The sequence below is a fragment of the Gopherus flavomarginatus genome, chromosome 5 (genome assembly GCF_025201925.1).
Source record: "Gopherus flavomarginatus isolate rGopFla2 chromosome 5, rGopFla2.mat.asm, whole genome shotgun sequence".
Taxonomy (NCBI): domain Eukaryota; kingdom Metazoa; phylum Chordata; order Testudines; family Testudinidae; genus Gopherus; species Gopherus flavomarginatus.
The window spans coordinates 76,435,022-76,454,409 of NC_066621.1; the positions used below are offsets into that span (position 1 = coordinate 76,435,022).

The following is a 19,388-nucleotide window of genomic DNA, read 5'->3' on the forward strand; positions in this document are numbered from 1 at the left end:
TCTACAATAACTGCAGTTCTGTGCCTCTTACTCTAAGTACAGGAAGATACCATTGTTACTGCAGGTACTTTTAAGTTTCAATGGCACCCACTGCATAAATTGTTTATAACAAAAATGGTAGTTGAATACATTTTGGTTACAAAATATAACGAAGTCCACGAATTATTAGCAAAATCTGGTGTAAAGAAATACTGGAGTGAAAATAATAGATCTATTAACATATGAGCTAAACAAAATAAATTATTCTATTATAGATGAGATAATGTAGGGCTTTAAAAACAGGATCTGTGAATAAGCAGAAAAAATGCTATGGTTACTCAGGAACTAATGGAGAAAAGACTAACCTTTCACCCTGTCCCCTTTGTGCAGATGAATCTCTCCTTCTCCTTGAGGTTGATATGGCTTGACGACAATAAAAAGTCTTCCAGGTACAGCACTGTAAAGTTTGCGTTTTGGACCCTGATAATCCAAAGCAGCGATAACATCCTTGTTGGCACTGGGATTATAACCGGCACTGGGGATTGCAATGAAATGGCATTAGTTTATCATTTAAAATTGACATTTATATTGTTCTGTTCTCATGACACAACAGAACATATTTAGTGGTGAGAATATGCAAAAAGTACGCAGTTTGCAAAAAGGCAGTATTACTGGAAAAACAAAACTAGTTTGTTAGTCTAGACACCCTATTTTTTAGATAATATTTGAAGTGGAAAAGGGCAACTAATGACCGTTTTGTTAAAACAAAATGTGAAAAGACAATAACTGAGACAACCAGGCAGTTTTCTAGCCCTTCAGCTAATTTACTTTACACACTTTATATGCACATCATAATGATGCAAAAATAAATAAGTAGAACACTTTAGACCACTAAAATCTACAATTATTGCTGTGAATGGGTGTGTTCACAATAGTTCTATAGTAACATTCATGGGCCTGAACCAAAACCATAACTCTGAACGTACCCAAAGATGCATCATGTCTTTTGTATTTGATACAGTAGAACTTCAGGGGAAGTTTCCTATCAGTGATCAAAATATGAACACTTACTACTTGTTTTGAATAAGGAAGAATTCATTGATAAAGGGGCTAGACCACATCACCACAAAGGCATTTCCTTTCAGGAAACCAAATATTACAATAGTTAAGAAACGATGTCTAGTGCCAGGGAGGAAATGGTAAAATTCAAGTGTGGGTAGAAGAATCTTAAAAGGCATCATAAAAAAAGTGCAACATGCTACAGTTCCACTGCTAAGGATGAATGCAAGGAACAAGAAGCCTTACATGGAAATGCTGAAAATAGAATATATGCAAAGGAAACAAGAATACATAGAAATAATCAGTGTTTTCAGGGGAAAGATAAGGGCAGGGAAAAAAACAAGAATGAGTTAATACTTGCGTAATTGCTTGGGATGAGAAGGATGGGTGGTTTTTTTTGGCTTAGTGAGTAAGATATCCTTTTAAACAAAAAACACCATTAGGGCAAGGGAGAGCAAGCAGGATTTTTGCCTGAGCTAACATATATAGATAATTCAGAAAACTTCACTGGCTAGCTCAGCCTAAGGGGAACAAGGTGAGCTTTCACAAATACATTTTTGGTGTAAAGAAGACAAAGTGAAAGTAGGCATTCTAACGTATGAGGGAAACAAATATCGATTATTTACAGTCTAACAAAACGGGGGGAGGGAGGAGAGAATATGAAAGAATGAAGACTGGGTCAAAACTGTTGATAAAAAGTAAACAAGGGAAGCTTGGAAAAAGTTTAACATAGTGGAACATCTGAAGGAAGGCTTTGCCCCATCCACTCAAGTCAATTTCACTGCAGTAACCCAAACATTATCAGGAGCCTTTGATCTCAGACTTGATCATTTTCTAGTTTTATTTTTCTTTCTTTTCTTTTAGAGCCAAAGACTGGTGCCAATAACGACAGACTCCACTTAGTGTTTCAAGTGGCTATGCAGGCTGGAGGCATAGAGGATATCTAATCTGGTAGAGTATAAATCCTCCAAACTTTATGAGTTAGGATATGAACCATCACCACTTCTTTGATTTAAGAATCCCCTTTCCTTCTGAGGGGGTGGTTCTCCTTTAACTCTGTTGCTAGCACCAAGTACTACAGATGCTGCTTCCTTTAATCTTAGTTGGCATCTTCCACTCCAATAAATCCCAGTTTAATCGTTAAGGCTGGTTAGTATTTCAAAAAGAAAAATACTAGATGGATGAAATAGGTCAGGACAATTGTACATATGGTCACATCCTAGCCTCTTATGTCATACCTATCAAAAGATTCAACCTCCCTTCTTTTGGGAGGAGGGAGTAAGGCCTCCCCCCACCTTCATTTTAATAGACTGATTTTCTTGTGAATACCTCCCATTCCAAATATGATCACAGGCATCCTCCCCTCATTGATGGGATGTACGAACCCCTTGCATCCAGAGGGAGAGGAAGGTGTTAATGTAGATCCAAGAAGAGGAAGAAAGTGGAGCAGCTGGGTTTAATCACAACTGTAAGCAGGCGTGGCTTTAAGAGAATGGGGAGATGAAAGCTGTTCCTGAGAAATGGAAGAACTCTTCAAAAAGCTCACTCACAAGCAGGAGGTGCTCACCATGAAGCAACAGAAAGATTGTTTTATGGAAAATGTATGTTTATTGGGGACTGGCTGGAGCAAGCTGTTCACTTTCATTCCTTTTTGCTTTCTTTGGTTTAGGTTGCAGAAAGCCACAAAAAACTTTTTTGAATTGACTGAGGCTTTTTGGACTGAAGTGAGGGACAGTTTTATGTGAACCACTAGCAAATAGCAAGGGGAGAGAACAAAGATTACCCTTCAAGCTCAAAGTAAAGGCTTGGTGAAACTTCAAGGAAGAGAATTGGTGGAAGGAGTCCTATGCATGCCCCCATTCACGACTGCACAACATCTTTGTGGTAACTACAGCACTAGTTGTATAACCCCCACACTTTCTAGGTATGGTGTTCTGTCCCATCTAGTGGCACTGAGACCACTTAGCGAGAGAGAGAAAGCAATTAATGTATCTGCTCTACAGCATTAGCTAAGCCCCAGTTAGCTTTTAGCTCATGCGGTAGAGGCTCATACACTAAGCTCCAGAGGTCCCCGGTTCACTCCCACCCACCGACGACCAGGGTCTGTTGGCATTATGGTTGCACAGAATATTAGGAAAAAGTGTTTCAGTGGTCTTCAACAAATTTAGAAGCTGGAAATAAGAGCTAGCATCATGTGACCAGCCAGCTTTCTGTGGACCACCAGCAGATGCACTGGAGGTGCCTGGGATGTATATTCATAGGTTATACCACATGGCACTGTTTCTACTCCATGTTTGGATAAGTGTGCAAGTAGTTTCAGTACAAATACTTGCACATGGAGGACTTAACATTTGGCTTCCACAAATTTTCCGGCATGAAATTGGCTTCCGTTAACAGTTATGCCGGTGAAACTCACTCAAGCATTCAGAGATAGTGAGCACAAAAGAGGGATGAGAGCAGCCAAAGCAAATTCATTTAAAAAAATGAATTAATATTCACAGAAAGTTTTTGCATTATTTGCCCAGCTCCATAAATCAACAAATTATGTTCCAGGAACCTAGAGATATTATTCTAGTAACACTGGATATTCTAATTAGAAGCCAAGTTTTTAAATAGCTTTTAGCTAGATTGTCCTTTGGAGAAAGCAAAACACGTTCCCTCTAACTGGAAGGAACAAATAGGAGGGTCCGGGGCCTGCAAAGACAATTTAACAGGTGGACCCCTGCATCTATGCAGAATCCTACTGCAGTGTCCAGATAGATACAAGGATCTGCCCACGAGTTTCTCTATGCAGGAGTGAGGCCAAAGGTAATAATTGAATGACTTTGCACAGTTATTGCAATATACAACATTGGAACACTTTGCTATATTGGATCAGACCACTGGCCTATGAAGTTCAGAATCCTATCTCATACAGTGGTCAATGCCATATGTGTTTTAAACAAAAAAGTGTTGTGAATTTTGTAGACTGCAACATTAGACAACTCTGGTGGTATTGCTGATGCCACTATCAGAAAACATGTGTTAGCTGAGTGCCCATAACTGAAGAGGGGGAGGAGAAGGGAAAAAAGGAGTAAAGTAAAGGAAGAAACTAATAGGAAAATGATAACTTCAGCCAAATTCTCTTTTGCTTTAATGACTACAAATATAGATATAAATCTATTATATACAATATCAAAGTGATACCCAACAGTAGCCAACGCTGCTACTTGACAATATTCGTTTTCTTTTTTCATATTGAGATCAGGAAATATGACAGAGAAAGCCCATTATTTTGAATGACAATAAAATTAAGTTTATTGGATCAATATATTTAAATTCTATTTGAGTCTCTGACTCTCCCTCTAACATAAACTGCAATTATCCCTTTATAGGGCTGCATTCTGGAGTGTACTGACATTCTTTAAAGATAAAGCATTCACACCTAATCTGTCAATTTTGTTCTATTAAAATGTATGCCAGCATCCACCTTTCTCCAATGAAGCAAGACTTCTCATCCAGTAGGCACAGCCCATAAGTAGGTTGATGGGGGCACCCACTGGGTCACACTTATTAGTCAAGGGGGAAAAAATAAAGCAGCAAAATCCTCAAGTGTTAGGGCCCTGCAGAAAGTGGGAACAGAAGATGATGCTTGTTCCCTACCACCACAGCCTCCAGCCACTGCCCCTCCTCAGCTCCGCCCCCACCAACCCCCCTAACTCAGTCCTCCACTTTTTCTTCCTTCTTGCATACTGCTCAGCTCCAGCTCAGGGGAAGTGGGACTTAAGAGGCTGTGGAGTTGGGTATGTTGCCTCTAACTGGCCTTGAATGCTGTCTGGGAAGGGGGACGGAAGAAAGCAATTGACTCAGGTGCCATCAACAACCTGATGGACAACAGCACTCCTCACCCAACTGTAGAGTAAGCAAACTACAGCCATAAGAGAGAGTTTGGTCCCTACTACCTGAGAGTCTCTCTCTTTCCCCATGATTTATTAGAGCTGTTACAACCATACAAGATTCTCAAGCTACTTGCCTCTAGAGTTGTGTGAATAACTGATTTTTCAATTCTTTGGCTGAACCAAAACATAGAAAACAAAAAATTGTTTTGGGTCATCTGGAAACAAATTTCAAATTTCAAACTTTTTGGTAAACCGAAAAAAGTAATACAACGTTTGTTTTGGATGAAACATTTCATTTTGTTTTTGAATTTAACCTTCTAAAAATAAAATCAAATTTCAAAACAAAAGGTCATTTGGAATTGAAAAAAATTAGAACGTTACATTTTGAAAGTAAAAAATTATCTCCAGCTCTACTAACATCCTGCTTGAAACAGGAGGGGAGTGGTAGAGGATTTCAAAGCATGATTTGGTAAGCTTCAGATCATACTGCTAGGTTTACCTATTTACACAGATTTTGCGAGGAAAGGGATGGAGCGGATAAGAGTATCTGAAAGCAATGGTTAGAGGTGTTGACAAGTTTAGCTTTTGGATATTGCTCCAATGCATATGATTTTCTTCAAATGTTCACTTCTACCCTGGGCCCAAGATGGACATTTATAATAAATCTGTACTAATGAATATTGTGGTCAGTGTGTCAATAAAACGGTATATTTCATGCTGTAGGAATATTGAAAAAGATCACCTGATGTGCCTATGTTGCTGTCTTTTTGCATCCTCTCCTACCCTGTTTAATGATGGCGACCGACTCCGAGATGAGGGGGTATAACTCCCAACAGTTTTTACAGTTCCATTAGGATTATTCTGCATCTGTTGAAATAGGTGAGGTGAAAGGCTGCGGTGTGAAGAAGCAGAAGATGAAGCTGACCAGTCAGGAATGTTGTTGATGTTCAGATTGTTATCGCTGTTGGAACGAAGTAAGACACGAGGTGCTGCCAATGTGCTTTGGGGCCTTCGCCTCCTGTTTGAATAGGTAGGGGCCTCTCTAAATGGCACTGTATTAAGAGGGGGAGGGGAAAAACAATTATGGTAATCACATCTGATTTTATCATTTATGCATATTTATCACTCCTTAAAAAGATTCAACAACATATGGCACCTTTTTCGGGTGCGCAGAGTAAGAGGGAAAAACTATCTTTGCTGATTATCTAATCAAGCTAAATAACAGAATTATATTTAAAATGTAATTAAAACTGAAAACTACTTTCATATGCAACATACTTTGACTTGCTGGTTGTAATACGTACTTAAGCCCCACAATACTGGAAACATCAATGATAAATAAATAGTAATGTCAGACATCTGGTTTTTGCCAAGCTTTCCTCAACACTATTTGCTCTCTCTAGCTCTCAAGTTTTCTTTGAAGCCTAACACAAGTTCATGGACTTGAACAGATCCACAGAAACTTCTTCCTTTATGCTGTTTCTGCTGAGTTCCTTTTTCCTATAGAGACCTAAACTGAGAGAGAATTTGGTTCCGTTGTCAGTTCAGGAGTAGCCTGGAAATCTTTAATGTTAGCGGTCACCTTATCTCCATCTGCTAGGTTAAAAATTCAGGACAGATTCTTCTTCTGTTAGAACTCTTACACTGACATAATCCCTAGGCGTCTGTTTTTCTAATCTAGGCATTTCTATTGCACCTATTATTGTATATAGAGCAGAGAGTGCAGTATCCTGAGGTAATATGCTCACTTCAGCTCCCACAAGCATCCACGGGAGAATATACCGACATATCTAAACATAGCAATAAATCATTTAACTAATTATTTTTAGCAGAAAAAAAATACAAATCAGTGACCTGATCCTTCAAATGCTACTAGCAGAGCACTGCAATTATGGGACAATTTATATTAGTAAACACTATGCCCCAAGACTCTCTATTTCTCAAAGTAATGGGTTCTTTAGCCTCAAGTAAAGTTTAAAGAGATTTTTCTAATAAAAGGCTTCTTATACACACCCTAGATTTGATGGTTTTTCCTACTAATTTCATAAACTAATAGAGGTCCAATCCTGAAAATGCTTATTTATTTTAGTCTTTATTTATGCAAAATAATCCTTCAAAATAATAACTTCAGTGGGACTCAGAGGGTTTCTAGGATTGAATCCAGAGTTCACAAATCTAAATCTGCAAAGTAATAATAATGATATCACTAACAAAAGGCAGCCTGTAATAATTCAAAAGACTACGCAGATTGTAATTTTAAAAATATATATAATATTTCAGTTAGGAAAGAAACCCCAGATAATATTTTGCATTTATACAATGTCATTCGTCTTAAAAGATAACTATGTATCAACCAAAACTTTAAAAGCATAAGCTTATATAAAATAGAACAAATATGTCACATTATAAAAAACACACACATCTTAATATAGATATTAGTATACACAGAAATCACTTCATCCTCCCCTAATATGCAGCCATCTCTGGGGTGAAACACAAGAAATGAGTAAGATCACAGAGAAATGCTTCACACAATTTTAGGACAGGAAAAGAAGAATATTTTAACCAATTGTAACTGTAGCTGAAAGAATGAAGTTCCTCAAATAATTTTCAGTAGAATTCTTGACTGACAAGTGATTCTGAGGAAGATCATAAAATGCATAGTAAACAGTCAAAATTCCAGGTAGCTGAAACTCTCATTTAGGTTAAACTTTCTCTTACAAAATATTAAAAGAGATACATACAGAGAACAGGATTTAAAATTGATATTAAATTCCACTGTATTTTATTTGAAGCAAAAATTAAATAGTTATCTTTACCAACAAGGTTGTTAAGATGGATGAGACTTAAGAGAGTGCTAAGTTTATAATGGAAATAGCAAAAATCTACAGAGCCTCTGAGAAAGGAGGATTTTTCAAGTATATCATAACGCCCACTTAGGAAAAAAAATTGCAATTAGAAGATAGTCAATGGAACTTGTGTTGCTAACTGCACTTAGGTGCTTTTGAATGTATGACACAATGCTTCTAAAAGACTCAGCTCAAGGCCAACCCAAACTTCTTAAAGAAAATTCACAACACAATCTTCCATATTAAGCATGTCTGAATCCTCTGCAAAAAAGGTACTTTTTTTTTCAATTTTTATTCATTGCCACTTTAGAATACTTTCTGGGACTGTTGTCTTGCCATGCTACATGTAATGTGTGATATGGATGTACAGTTTGTATACAGTTATGCTTGGGACATTTAGCATACTTCTTACTAACAATGTCACTGAAGAGAAGCAGATGGTGTGTAAGATCTTATGGGATAAAATAAGGTAAAATATTTTCTTTTAATAAAGATTACACAAAATAATGTGGATACAATAGGTACAGGCTTGCCTATTTATAGCATTTATATATACATATCTCTCCAATTGAAGTTAATGGGAGTTTTGCATTTGGCTTCAAAGAGGACCCAGATGTGGCCCTTAGAATTATTTGTTAGTTCACAAAATGGACAGGATGGAGACTCCACACTAAACTATGAGCATTCAAAATCTAAGCTCCTGAAAAACTGAAAAATTAGAAACTATCTACTGAAGATTTATTGTAAAAAGTTGAAAGGTTTTTTTTGGGGGGGGGGGCAATTAATAGTTCTGCATATTGCATAGATATCACAGGCCTAATTGACAGAATGAGATGAGTATTTCTGAGCACATTTACATTGACAAGTTTGAGAAGAATGAAAACTGTGCATACCACTCCAAATAAAAAACATTTATATGTTTCCCAGGTTTCATGAAAATTTTATCTTTGCCCACTGAATACTTCAAATGCAGAGGATTTTAATAATCATTTTGGAATTAACATTTGGTTCAATACCAATTTTATATTTTTAAAGAGATAGCTGCAAGTAAAATTAGTCTTTACTTTTTGAATTAAAGACTAACATTTTCTTTGTGAATGTAATAAAGAGAAAATTATCAAAACCACAATTAGGATTTTTTTAGGCACATATCTATGCAGAAAGAGTTAAAAATAACCTCTTTCATGCCCAAAATGATTAATATTCCAACCAACTGTTTTTTCCCTGGCAATCTGCAAACTGTAAGTGGGTGGATATTTTCTTAGCTGCCTCTTACATGGCAATATTTATATTATTTTCACAATAAAAAATAACTACACCACAAAATAATGAAACAAATGTGCATGCTTTAAACACTGTTGGACTAATTTTTATTGTTAGTTAATTTTACAGATCTTATAAATTCTTATTGCAAAGGTTGTTTGGAGAAACAATTATTATAAAATGACATGAAAACATCTCAACGAATTCCATGCTTTTAAGTTTCAAATCAAGTAATTATTGTACCCTTATATCAAACCTAAGAATTAAATAATACTTTCCTTCCAGTTCTCAGAATTTTATACCTAACAATCCATACTTATGAGAGGGCAGTTAAGGAGCTTACAGTGATAATATTCACCTAGGAAATCGCTTATACATCTTCAGATGGATTTCCTAGAAAACAGAACATTTTGTATATTTACCTAAGTTTAAAACTAAAATGAATAAGTCAGGTATCAACTAGATCTAATAATTAGTTGCCTAAATGGATGCTTTGACAGACAAGAATTTTGAAAAAAGAAATGGCAAGAACTGATTAATTATACAATAAGTAAGCAGATCACATTAAAGGTACACAAGAAAATATCAGCTCTCAAACATCAAATTTTCAGAGTTCATTGCTTACCTTCTTTCTTTGTTAAGGCATTTAACAAAGACTTCATTTTCTCTTACTTTAGCAGCAATCCCCTCATTACATAACCTTTTCTAGGAAGAAAGAGGGAAAAAACTACCCAGTTTCTATGTGTTTAAATTGCCTGCACCCTGACATAAGCAGCAGGTTTCTGGGCACTGTGTAATTGCAAGCATCGCTGGGCATGCAGTACCCAGCGTTCTGGTGACAAAGCCCACCCCACATTCTGTCTGTCAGCTGGGAACCAACTGTGCGTAGACTGGAGCTGCTCAAAAAAAAATCTTGCTATCTTTCACAGTATTAGTCATGTGAACACCACCACCACAGTCTTTCAGACGTTACTGTGCTTTTGTAATCATTGCATTTATGAACAAGCAAACACAGGGCTGAAGGAAGAAGAAGCGTTGCAGGCTAAGGGGATAAAATTTATATTTGGAAAGAGAGGAAGGGAATCATTCATGGAAAGATACTTCATATCAGCATTTCAACAGCTAGAACTTGTGAAGGGAAAATCCTGAAAGAAATGGGAGCTATTGAATAAGTGTGCTTAGCTTTTAAACTTTTATAGCCAGAATCTCAATGTTCAGATAAATATCAAAAAGCATAGAATGTGTTTGCTTGTCTTTGCAATGCTGTCCAGAGTCAGAGTCAATTTGAGTGTGTGTGTGCATCTAACAATAAGCAAGCTTCACACCATGCCTACATTAAAAATTTAGACAAACTGCCACTAAACAGCATTTATGAACATGACCCACATTCCAGTTTGAAAAGGATGAGATGCAAGCATCAATTATTTTCCACTCCCTCTCCATTACTGATAATTACACTGAAATAAAATAGTTTTTTTTTGTACAAGGGGAAAAACCATTAACATGCAACCGAGCTACTTAATCGAATTCTATGCAGATGACAAATACATTCTTTAACCATTGCAGCTTTTCAAAGGTTTTATTCATGAAAAATTTCTATGGATATCACTGAAAGTCAGTGTAAACATCCTTACAGAGGAAGAACAAACAACCAGAAAGTTGAAGATTACCTTTCTGAAAACACTACAAATAGGAAATGGGACTTAGGCATTCACAACAAAATTAATACTTAGCTGTTGCATAATTCCATTTTGGAAATATATATATAAATATTTTAGCAATGCAACATACGGTTTCTAAGGAGTAAGATTTACAAAGACTAACCTAAATTTAAACAGCATAAACCCAATACTAATAATTACTCCATTGCAGTAGTCTCCGCTGATTGTTAGGATAAGATCCGCAGTTAAACGCTAGATCTTTGTGTTGTTAAGAACACTACTCCATCAACTAAAAAAAAAGGGAGAGGGATCACATGGATTACTTAGTTGGATTTTACTTCCATATGCCTGTTATACCATCTATAAAATAACTCACAACATAAAGAAAAGTAGTTATTTATTCTTGATAATTAACGGTTCACAATTCATTTAAAATTTCAGTGTTTACGTAGCTATTATTGTTAATGAAAAAATACTCTTACAAAGTGATATAATTACAGATTTTAAAAAAATCTGTGAGGATAAAAATTCAGCCCACTAATTTAAAACAAAATACTCAATAGGTGAAAAATATACAACGGAAATGGGGGCAAGAGTATATATCAAGTTAAATGAATGGATTTGACACTGGTTCACAGATTTGCATAGAAAACCTGTGGGCACAGGAATGGTCTTTTTGACTATCTAAACTATGTATAGCCTTCTGTAGAATAAGTTTGGACTCTTATTCATAAACTTATAAATATATGCATTTTATTAGGCCCTCACGGTGAGAATCAAAACAGCTTACAGAATAAGAACTTCCACATCAGAACTTGACATTGTCACTGATACGAATGTATCAGCTTCTGCGCATTAGAAAGTTATTCCTGCTTTTTCAACTTAATCTCACTGATTACCTTTTAGAGTTGGGATTTGGAAAGAGACTACAATTATCAATGCTACTTTGAATTTCTATAATGCCTTCCAACCAAGCCAATAGCTTCCCAAGCATTAATAAATTTAGCAACAATAACTCTGTGTATTATCCCCATTTTGCAGATGAGCAAAAGGAGATAGAAGCAGATTCTGTGCTGCATTTGCTGAGATGCACAGCAAAGAAGGTGTAGTCAAGGGAAGACATTTGTGACATGTGGATCCTGGGCTACTGTAGGGGTCAAGATGGCCCCTAGCATAAATTAGATCAGCTCCAAGAGCATCTCTAACCTGAAGATCAATTCCATCAACTCCATTAACTTGAAGCAGCTTCCTCAGAGCTTCTTAACTGGTTGTCCCACAGGGGCTATGAGAGAGGGTAGACAGTCAATCCTACATTGCTCCTGGGCTAGGGAAAATGCTTCCCAGGCTTGTTGTGGCTATTTTATGCAGCATATAAAGCCTAGGCCCAGAATGAGCTTCAGATAGCTTAAGAGAACTGCCCAAAGTCACACAGGAAATGAATGGAACCAAGGTCTCCTGTTGTCCAGTTCTGTGCCTTAATCACAACACCAGCTAAAGAAAAAAAAATGTAAAGGCTAAACAGCCTTTACCAATATCATGGATTCTCAGACTTGCTCATCTGTCTCTAGGAAGGGAAAGGTAATAGACTAAAAAAAACAAAACAAAACAAAAAAAACCACACACACAAATAGGACCCTTCAGAAACTCTGAATTCCAAATTCCTATTTCTGATATGGGAGTCAGCTACAAAACTTGGGGACCCATTTGCAGCATGAGGACCTTAACTGTCCTTTGTTCAATCCAGCCTTAGTCCATCCCTAGGCTCAAGTGATCCTATAAAAAACTGGCTCTAAATCTGATATTTTAAACTGAACTACCAATGCACTTTCGGCTTGAGATCATCTTTTTCCCCACTAAGTGATTACTGTAACTAGCTATCATAACATTTCTTCCCAGGTCTGGACCTTAGCATCCAAAATATGGGTGTTAGCATGAAAACCTCCAAGCTTAGTTACCAGCTTGGACCTGGTATCGCTGCCACCAGCTAGGAATTATACAGTGCCTAGCTCACTGTGGTCTCCCCAAAACCTTCCCTGGGGGACCCCCAGACTCAGATACCTTGAGTCTTACAACAAAGGGAAATAACCCCCTCCCCTTGTTTCCTTGTTACTTCCTCCCAGGCTCCCCTCCCTGGACGACCCTAGGAGATTCCCTGCTTCCAGTCCTGGAAACACAAGTACCGAGAGATCTAATCTCTCCCCCTCACCCAGAGGGTATGCAAAGTCAGGCTTAGTAAATCTAACACAAAGAGATTTTCCCCCTGACTTCTTCCTCCCACCAATTCCCTGGTGAGCTGCAGACTCAATTCCCTGGAGTCCCCACTCAAGAAAAACTCCAACAGGTCTTAAAAAGAAAGCTTTACATAAAAAGAGTGAAAAAGGACATAATATATAGTCTCTGTATCAAGGTGACAATATACAGGGTCAATTGCTTAAAGGGAAAAAATGAATAAACAGCCTTATCCAAAAAGAATACAATTCAAAACACTCCAGTAACTACACACATGTAAATACAAAAGAAAACAATATAAACCTATTGTCTTACTATCCTTGTACTTACAACTTGGAAACAGAAGATTAGAAAGGCAGGAGATAGAAAAATCACTCTCAGAGCTGAGAGGGTCAGACCCAAGACAAAGAACAAAGAACTCACACCCAAAACTTCCCTCCACCCAGATTTGAAAAGTCTTGTTTCCTGATTGGTCCTCTAGTCAGGTGATTGGTTCCCTGTGTTAACACTTTACAGGTAAAAGAACATTAACCCTTAGCTATCTGTTTATGACACTAGCACAATGGGGTCTACATCCCTGACTGGGCCTCTAGTTACTACCACAAAACACATACAAATAAATAATGTGTGTTACCAAGAATGCAAAGCACGGCATAATTATGTAACTAAGAGTAGCTGATAGAGTGAAATGCTACAGGTGTAAACCACATAAAAATTTAAGATGTATTCTCCTGGTTCTCAGATACAAAAATTAACTAGTTTAAAAAAAAATCTCCAATTCAAATAAAAGTCATTGGTCTCTGCTACACAGGGGTGCCAGGCATCCGGTTTTCGACCAGAACACTGGGTCAAAAAGGGATTCTGGTGGCTCTAGTCAGCACTGCTGATGGGGCCACTAAAAGTCCGGTCAGCGGCGCAGTGGGACTAAGGCAGGCTCCCTGCCTCCACGTGGATCCCAGAACTGGCGGCATGTCCCCCCTTCCGATTCCCAGGCTCAGAGGCAGCCAGGGACCTCCGTGCACTGCCCCTGCCCTGAGCTCCGGATCCTCAGCTCCTATTGGCTGGGAACTGCGGCCAATGGGAGCTGCAGTGATGGCACCTGCAGATGGGACAGCGCACAGAGCCGCCTGTCCACGCCTCCACCTGGGAGCCAGAGGGAAATGATGGCCACTTCCAGGAGCCGCCTGAGGTAAGCGCTACCCGGAACCTGCACCCTGCACCCCCTCCCAAGCCCCAACCCTCTGCCCCAGCCCTGAGCCCCCTCCAACACTCAAACTCCCTCCCAGAGCCCACGCTCTGCACCCCAAAACCCTACCCCAGCCCTGAGCCCCCTCTCACACCCAAACTCCCTCCCAGAGCCTGCACCCCACATCCCTTGCTGAAACCCAAACCCCTGCCCCAGCCCTGAGCTCCCTCCCACACTCTAAACTCCTAATTTATGGCCCCACCCTAGAGCCCGCATGCCCAGCCAGAGCCCTCACCCCCTCCTACACTGAAACCTCCTGCCCCAGCCCTGTGTGAAAATGAGTGAGTGAGCGAGGGTGGGGGAGAGCGAGCGACGGAGTAAAATAGGATGAAGTGAGGGAGTGGGGCCTGGGCCTTACAGAAGGGGTGGCGCAAAGGGCTGTTCAGTTTTCTGCAATCTGAAAGTTGGCCACACTAGTACCACACTAAGAAGATAGCAAAAGTTACAGAATATCCTGCACTTCATCTGGATAACATATCTAACATAGCCACAATAGTGAAGAAGTTACTAACCTTATGCAGTAACAATGGTTCTTCAAGATGCGTGTCCCTATGGGTGCTCCACTGTAAGTGCGCTTGCATCCTGTCACTGCTGATCAGAGAACTTTGGTAGTACTGTCCATTAGGCCCACACATGTGCTGTCTCTTCTCCTGCCTTGCCACAAGGAGAACCAGTGCACATGGGATATCTCCCTCAGTCCCTTCTCTACTGCAGAGCCATAAACAAAAACTCCATAGGGGGAGGGTGGATAGTGGAGCATTCATTGGGACACACATCTTGAACCATCGCTACTGCACAACATGAGTAACTTCCTTGTGTAATGTCCCTATGGGCACTCCACTGTAGTGACTCCCAAGCAGTAACCCCACAGGAGGGCTGAGGCTTCAAAGTCGAGTCAGTTACAGATGACAATACTGTGGAGCTATATGGCGTCAGAAGTGGAGTCCCCAGTAATCGCATAATGTTCTGCGAAGGCGTGGACTGATACTCAAGTTGATGCTCTACAGAGTTCTGAAATAGGGACAGTCTTGATGAAGGTGACAGATGAGGAGACTGACCTAGTGGAGTGCATGCAAATACCATCTGGAGGTGTCATGTTGTGAACCTGAAAACATTGTTTAATGCAGTCTGAGACCCATCTGGACTGCCTCTGGGCTGATATTGCTGAGCCCTTAGATCTCTCCATAGTAGATGGGAAAACTCTAAAAGCCTTTGTTCTATCCAGGTAAAAGGCCAGGATTTTCCTAAAGTCTAGTGCAGGGGTAGGCAAACTATGGCACAGGTGCCAAAGGCGGCATGCAAGCTGATTTTCAGTGGCACTCACACTGCCAGGGTCCTGGCCACCAGTTCCGGGAGCTCCGCTGCTGGCCTGGGGTATCGGTGGTGGGCTCCCTGCCAGGTGGGGTTCCGTCCACCAGCCCCGCTCAGCCTGCTGCCAGCCCTGGGTCCCAGCCACCCGTCCAGGAGGCTCTGATGCTGGCCCGGGGTCCCAGCCACCAGCCCGGGGCTCTGCAGCCACCCCCGGCTGTAGCCCACTGACCCCAGCTTGGGGCAGTGAGGGGTGCAGACAGGGACAAGAGAGGGCAGAGCTCAGCACCCCCACTTTAAAAATTGTTCCAGAGCCACTGTACTGGGATATTTTTAAGTTCTGATTTGCTGCTTACATCACTATTACGCCATATGGAACAGCACATTGCAGTTGACATTGAGATTAGAATGTACATGCAAGAACTGGAATCAGTTTTTTCTGACAGATTTCCAGCGATTTGGCCCAATGCTTTCTTTTCTAATTAAACCTGAAAAGTTCAGTGAAAGTGACTTGGATTTGTCTGTATTTCAGTGGATGGGTGTTGAAGATTTCAAAATGCAGCTCATTCAGTTAAAAAGCTCAGAATTGTGGGCATCAAAGTTTGGAGATCTGCGGAGCACACTTGAAACTATCGAGAGAGATCATAGATCATGGAGCCTCTATTCTGACCTGTTGGACATCCCTGGCAGTGAAATTTAACTGTTTGAAGAAAATTGCCTTTGCAATACTTTCAGCATTTGGATCCACATACCTGTGTGAACAGGTATTTCCACACATGAAATCTGTCCTCTGTCCCTCTTAGAGTCGGTTAACAACTGATCACTCAGAAGCCTGTGTGCAGCTTAAACTATCCAAATATGTGCCAGACATTGGAAAACTCAGCAAGGAAAAGCAAGGGCAAGGATCACACTAAACTGATAAGATCTGCATTTTAAAAACCTTAATTTACTTTACATACAATAGTTTAGTTATAGATTATAGACTTATAGAAAGAGACCTTCTAAACATGTTAAAATGTATGACTGGCATGCGAAACCTTAAATTAGAGTGAATAAATGAAGACTCACACACCACTTCTGAAAAGTTGCCAACCCCTGGTCTCGTGTGTGTAGTATAGCCTCCCTAGTGTCACGGTAAGGCTTGGGGTAAAAAGTCAGAAGTTGGATCAGTTGGGTCATGTGAAAGGGAGAGGTCATCTTGGGGGTGAATTACGGGTGTGGTCTCAGTGTGGCCTGGTCCTGAAAGAAAAATATGTAGGGGGAATGTGCCATCAGGGTCACTATTTCCCCTGTTCTCCTAGGAGAGGTGATTGCCATCAGGAAGGCCATTTTCACAGGGGGGTACGTAAGTGAGCAGGTAGCCCTGGGTTTGAAGGAGAGTCTAGTCAGGCCTTTCAGCACTAGGCTTAGGTCTCATGTAGGGGTGGGATATCAGGGTTGGGGAAAAGGTTAATTATAATCCTAAGGAATCTTTTTGTGGTTGGGTGTGATAATACTGAGTATCCCTCCACTTGTTGATGGAAGGCTGCTATAGTCACTAGGTGAACCCTGAGTGAACTTAGAGATAGTCCTGATTTTTTTTTAAGAGTCAACACATAGTCTATGAATTTTGGGAGAGTAGCGGATGTCAGGGAAATCTGTTGGGAATTACACAACCTGGACCACTTTTGCAGGTAAGTACACCGTGTTGGGGATTTTCATTATACCTCTTCTGAGCAGGAGATTTCTACATGCTGGAACAAAGAAGGAGCCAAGCGTTGAGGCAGAGAATCCCCAGGTTAGGATGTAGAGTGCATCCTTCATTCTTTGATAGGAGGTATGGAGTAGACTGGAATGAGATCCATCCAGTGGTGAGCTGGAGCCGGTTCCCACCACTTCGCAGGAACCAGTTGTTAAATTTAGAAGCCCGTTTAGAACTGGTTGTCCCATCAGGACAACTGCTTTGAAAATAACTTTTAAATTTAACAAAAGCTCTAGCAGCTCCCTGCCCTTCCCCCAGCCCCAGCTCATCTCACTCTGCCTCTGCCTCCTCTTCTGAATGCTCCTCCAGCTTCTCCTCCCCCTCCCCAGCTTCACGTGAATCAGCTGTTCGCGCGGGAAGCCTGGGAGGGCTGAGAAGGAAGCAGCGGCTTCCCCCAGGTGAGCTGGGGCGGGGGTGCAAGCTGGAGGATGGGGCAGGGGTCCCGGGGTGGGGGGCTGTTAAGAAACGTGGGGGGTTGGATGGGGCAGGAGTCCCGGGGGGGGCATGACCCCCTCGTGGGGTGAGGAGGAGGGAACCAGTTGTTAATATTTTGGCAGCTCATCACTGGATCCATCGGTGGTACTCTTACCGTCACAATTCGTGACATGCCCAAGTCTGTCTCAGTCAAATGGGACTAATTGGTATGATGTGTGCGCCCTCTCTTTTTAATATGACTTTTGACAGTAGAGGAAATGGAGAAAAGGCACAGAGAAGGTCTTTGTCCCACAGAAGAAGGAGCACATCGCCCAGGGAATGTTGCGCCATCCCTGCTCTGTCACGGTTAAAATGCACATTTCTTGTTCAGGTAAGTGGCAAACAGGTCCGTGGTCAATGTACCCCACAACCTAAATAGGTCATGAAGTACTGCTGGGTTTATCTCCCATTCCAGGTCATGTGGGAACTTGCAACTGAAACGATCCACTATCAAGTTGTGTGTGCCTGGAAGGTAGGCCGCTGATAGTGTAATGTGGCAGATGCACCAGTTCTGTAATTTTAGTGCTTCTGCACAGAGGGAGGGCAGCCTGGCTCCTCCCATCAATTTATGTGTCTTCAAAGGGAAGGTCTTCAACAGCTGTTTGCACCTTTTTAGGGAAGCCTGAAAGGTGTAATCATAACACACGTCGCATAACCACTGCCATGGAGATGGACCAAGCCTCTGTATCAGCTGTGTTGAGGGCTCACTGGAGCATAGGTCTGACTACTAGCAGCCCTTCCTGGACAGTAGCTCAGAACTGGTTGCACTGCGACTCTGGGACCCAATCAATAAAGCTGTTGAATTTCGAATAGTTAACAGTCATACTTGGCTGTAAAGGCTTGATAATTTGCTATTTGAAACTAAAGTGGCGGAGGAAGAGGCCTTCCTCACAGAGGTCCAAGCATTTCCAATCCCTATTGTAGAAGGTGGATCACACATAGTGCTAGCATCCATGATGATGGAGCTGGGGGGAAGTGTGGCAAAAAACAAATTGTGTCTCCCTAGGCAGGATGTAATATTTGTATTGGCAGGTTTACAAAGTAGGTGTCACTGACCCTGAGGTTTGTCCTATAGTTTTTGTGGGATCCAGGAGAACCTCATTGATGGGGATTGCTATTTTGGAGGACAAGAAAGAGTATAAGATGTCAAGGAGTTTGAGGTGAGTGTCCTTGACTTCTTCCAGGGTTATCTGCAGTGTGTCTGCAACCCTTTTTGTTGGTTCTCACAAAAGTAACCTCTTCCCCCAATCCACCCTCCTGTTCCTCCATAATCTCCTCCGGAGGTTCCAATGTTCTGGATACTCCATTCAAGGGAGAATGTCTCAGAGGTTCATGGGTGAGGCTGGAAGCCCGAGAAGTATGGGGGCAATATGGCACCCAGGGGTCCCAGTTTGGCCACTGGGGCAGTGACATAGAGCCCAGTTGTGGCATCCATGGCTGGCTGTACCATGGTGGTGGATGGGCAGGCTGAAGGTATACCTGAGGAGCCTCTTGATAGTAGGCAACATAAAAAATGTAAAGTTTTTTTTGTTTTTATTTTTGAGAGAAAATAAAGAAAGAAAACTACAACTAAGACTAACTACTAGAAATGCTAAAGAAACTAACAATTGCAGCTGGACTGCTAGTAGCTCTGTCTCTAGCCAGGGATGATGAAGAAGGAACTGAGGGAGATTAGCCCTCATGTGCCGGGTAGCCTTGTGA

General features: G+C 40.8%; 1 protein-coding gene across 6 annotated transcripts in view; it reads right to left on the bottom strand.

Moving 5' to 3' along the window:
- The window catches only part of SHANK2 (SH3 and multiple ankyrin repeat domains 2), a 698,629-nt gene that overhangs the window by 373,233 nt on the left and 306,008 nt on the right, over nucleotides 1-19,388 (bottom strand). For 5 of the 6 annotated variants that reach the window (XM_050955213.1, XM_050955215.1, XM_050955220.1 and 2 more), the window contains 2 exons: nucleotides 5,659-5,968; nucleotides 345-514 (listed from right to left, as the gene is read on the bottom strand). In XM_050955213.1, coding sequence (XP_050811170.1) covers nucleotides 345-514; nucleotides 5,659-5,968 — 480 coding nt within the window. Of the gene's footprint in view, nucleotides 1-344; nucleotides 515-5,658; nucleotides 5,969-9,653; nucleotides 9,830-19,388 lie in introns of those variants that run through there. The other variant, XM_050955216.1, reaches the window with a different exon arrangement.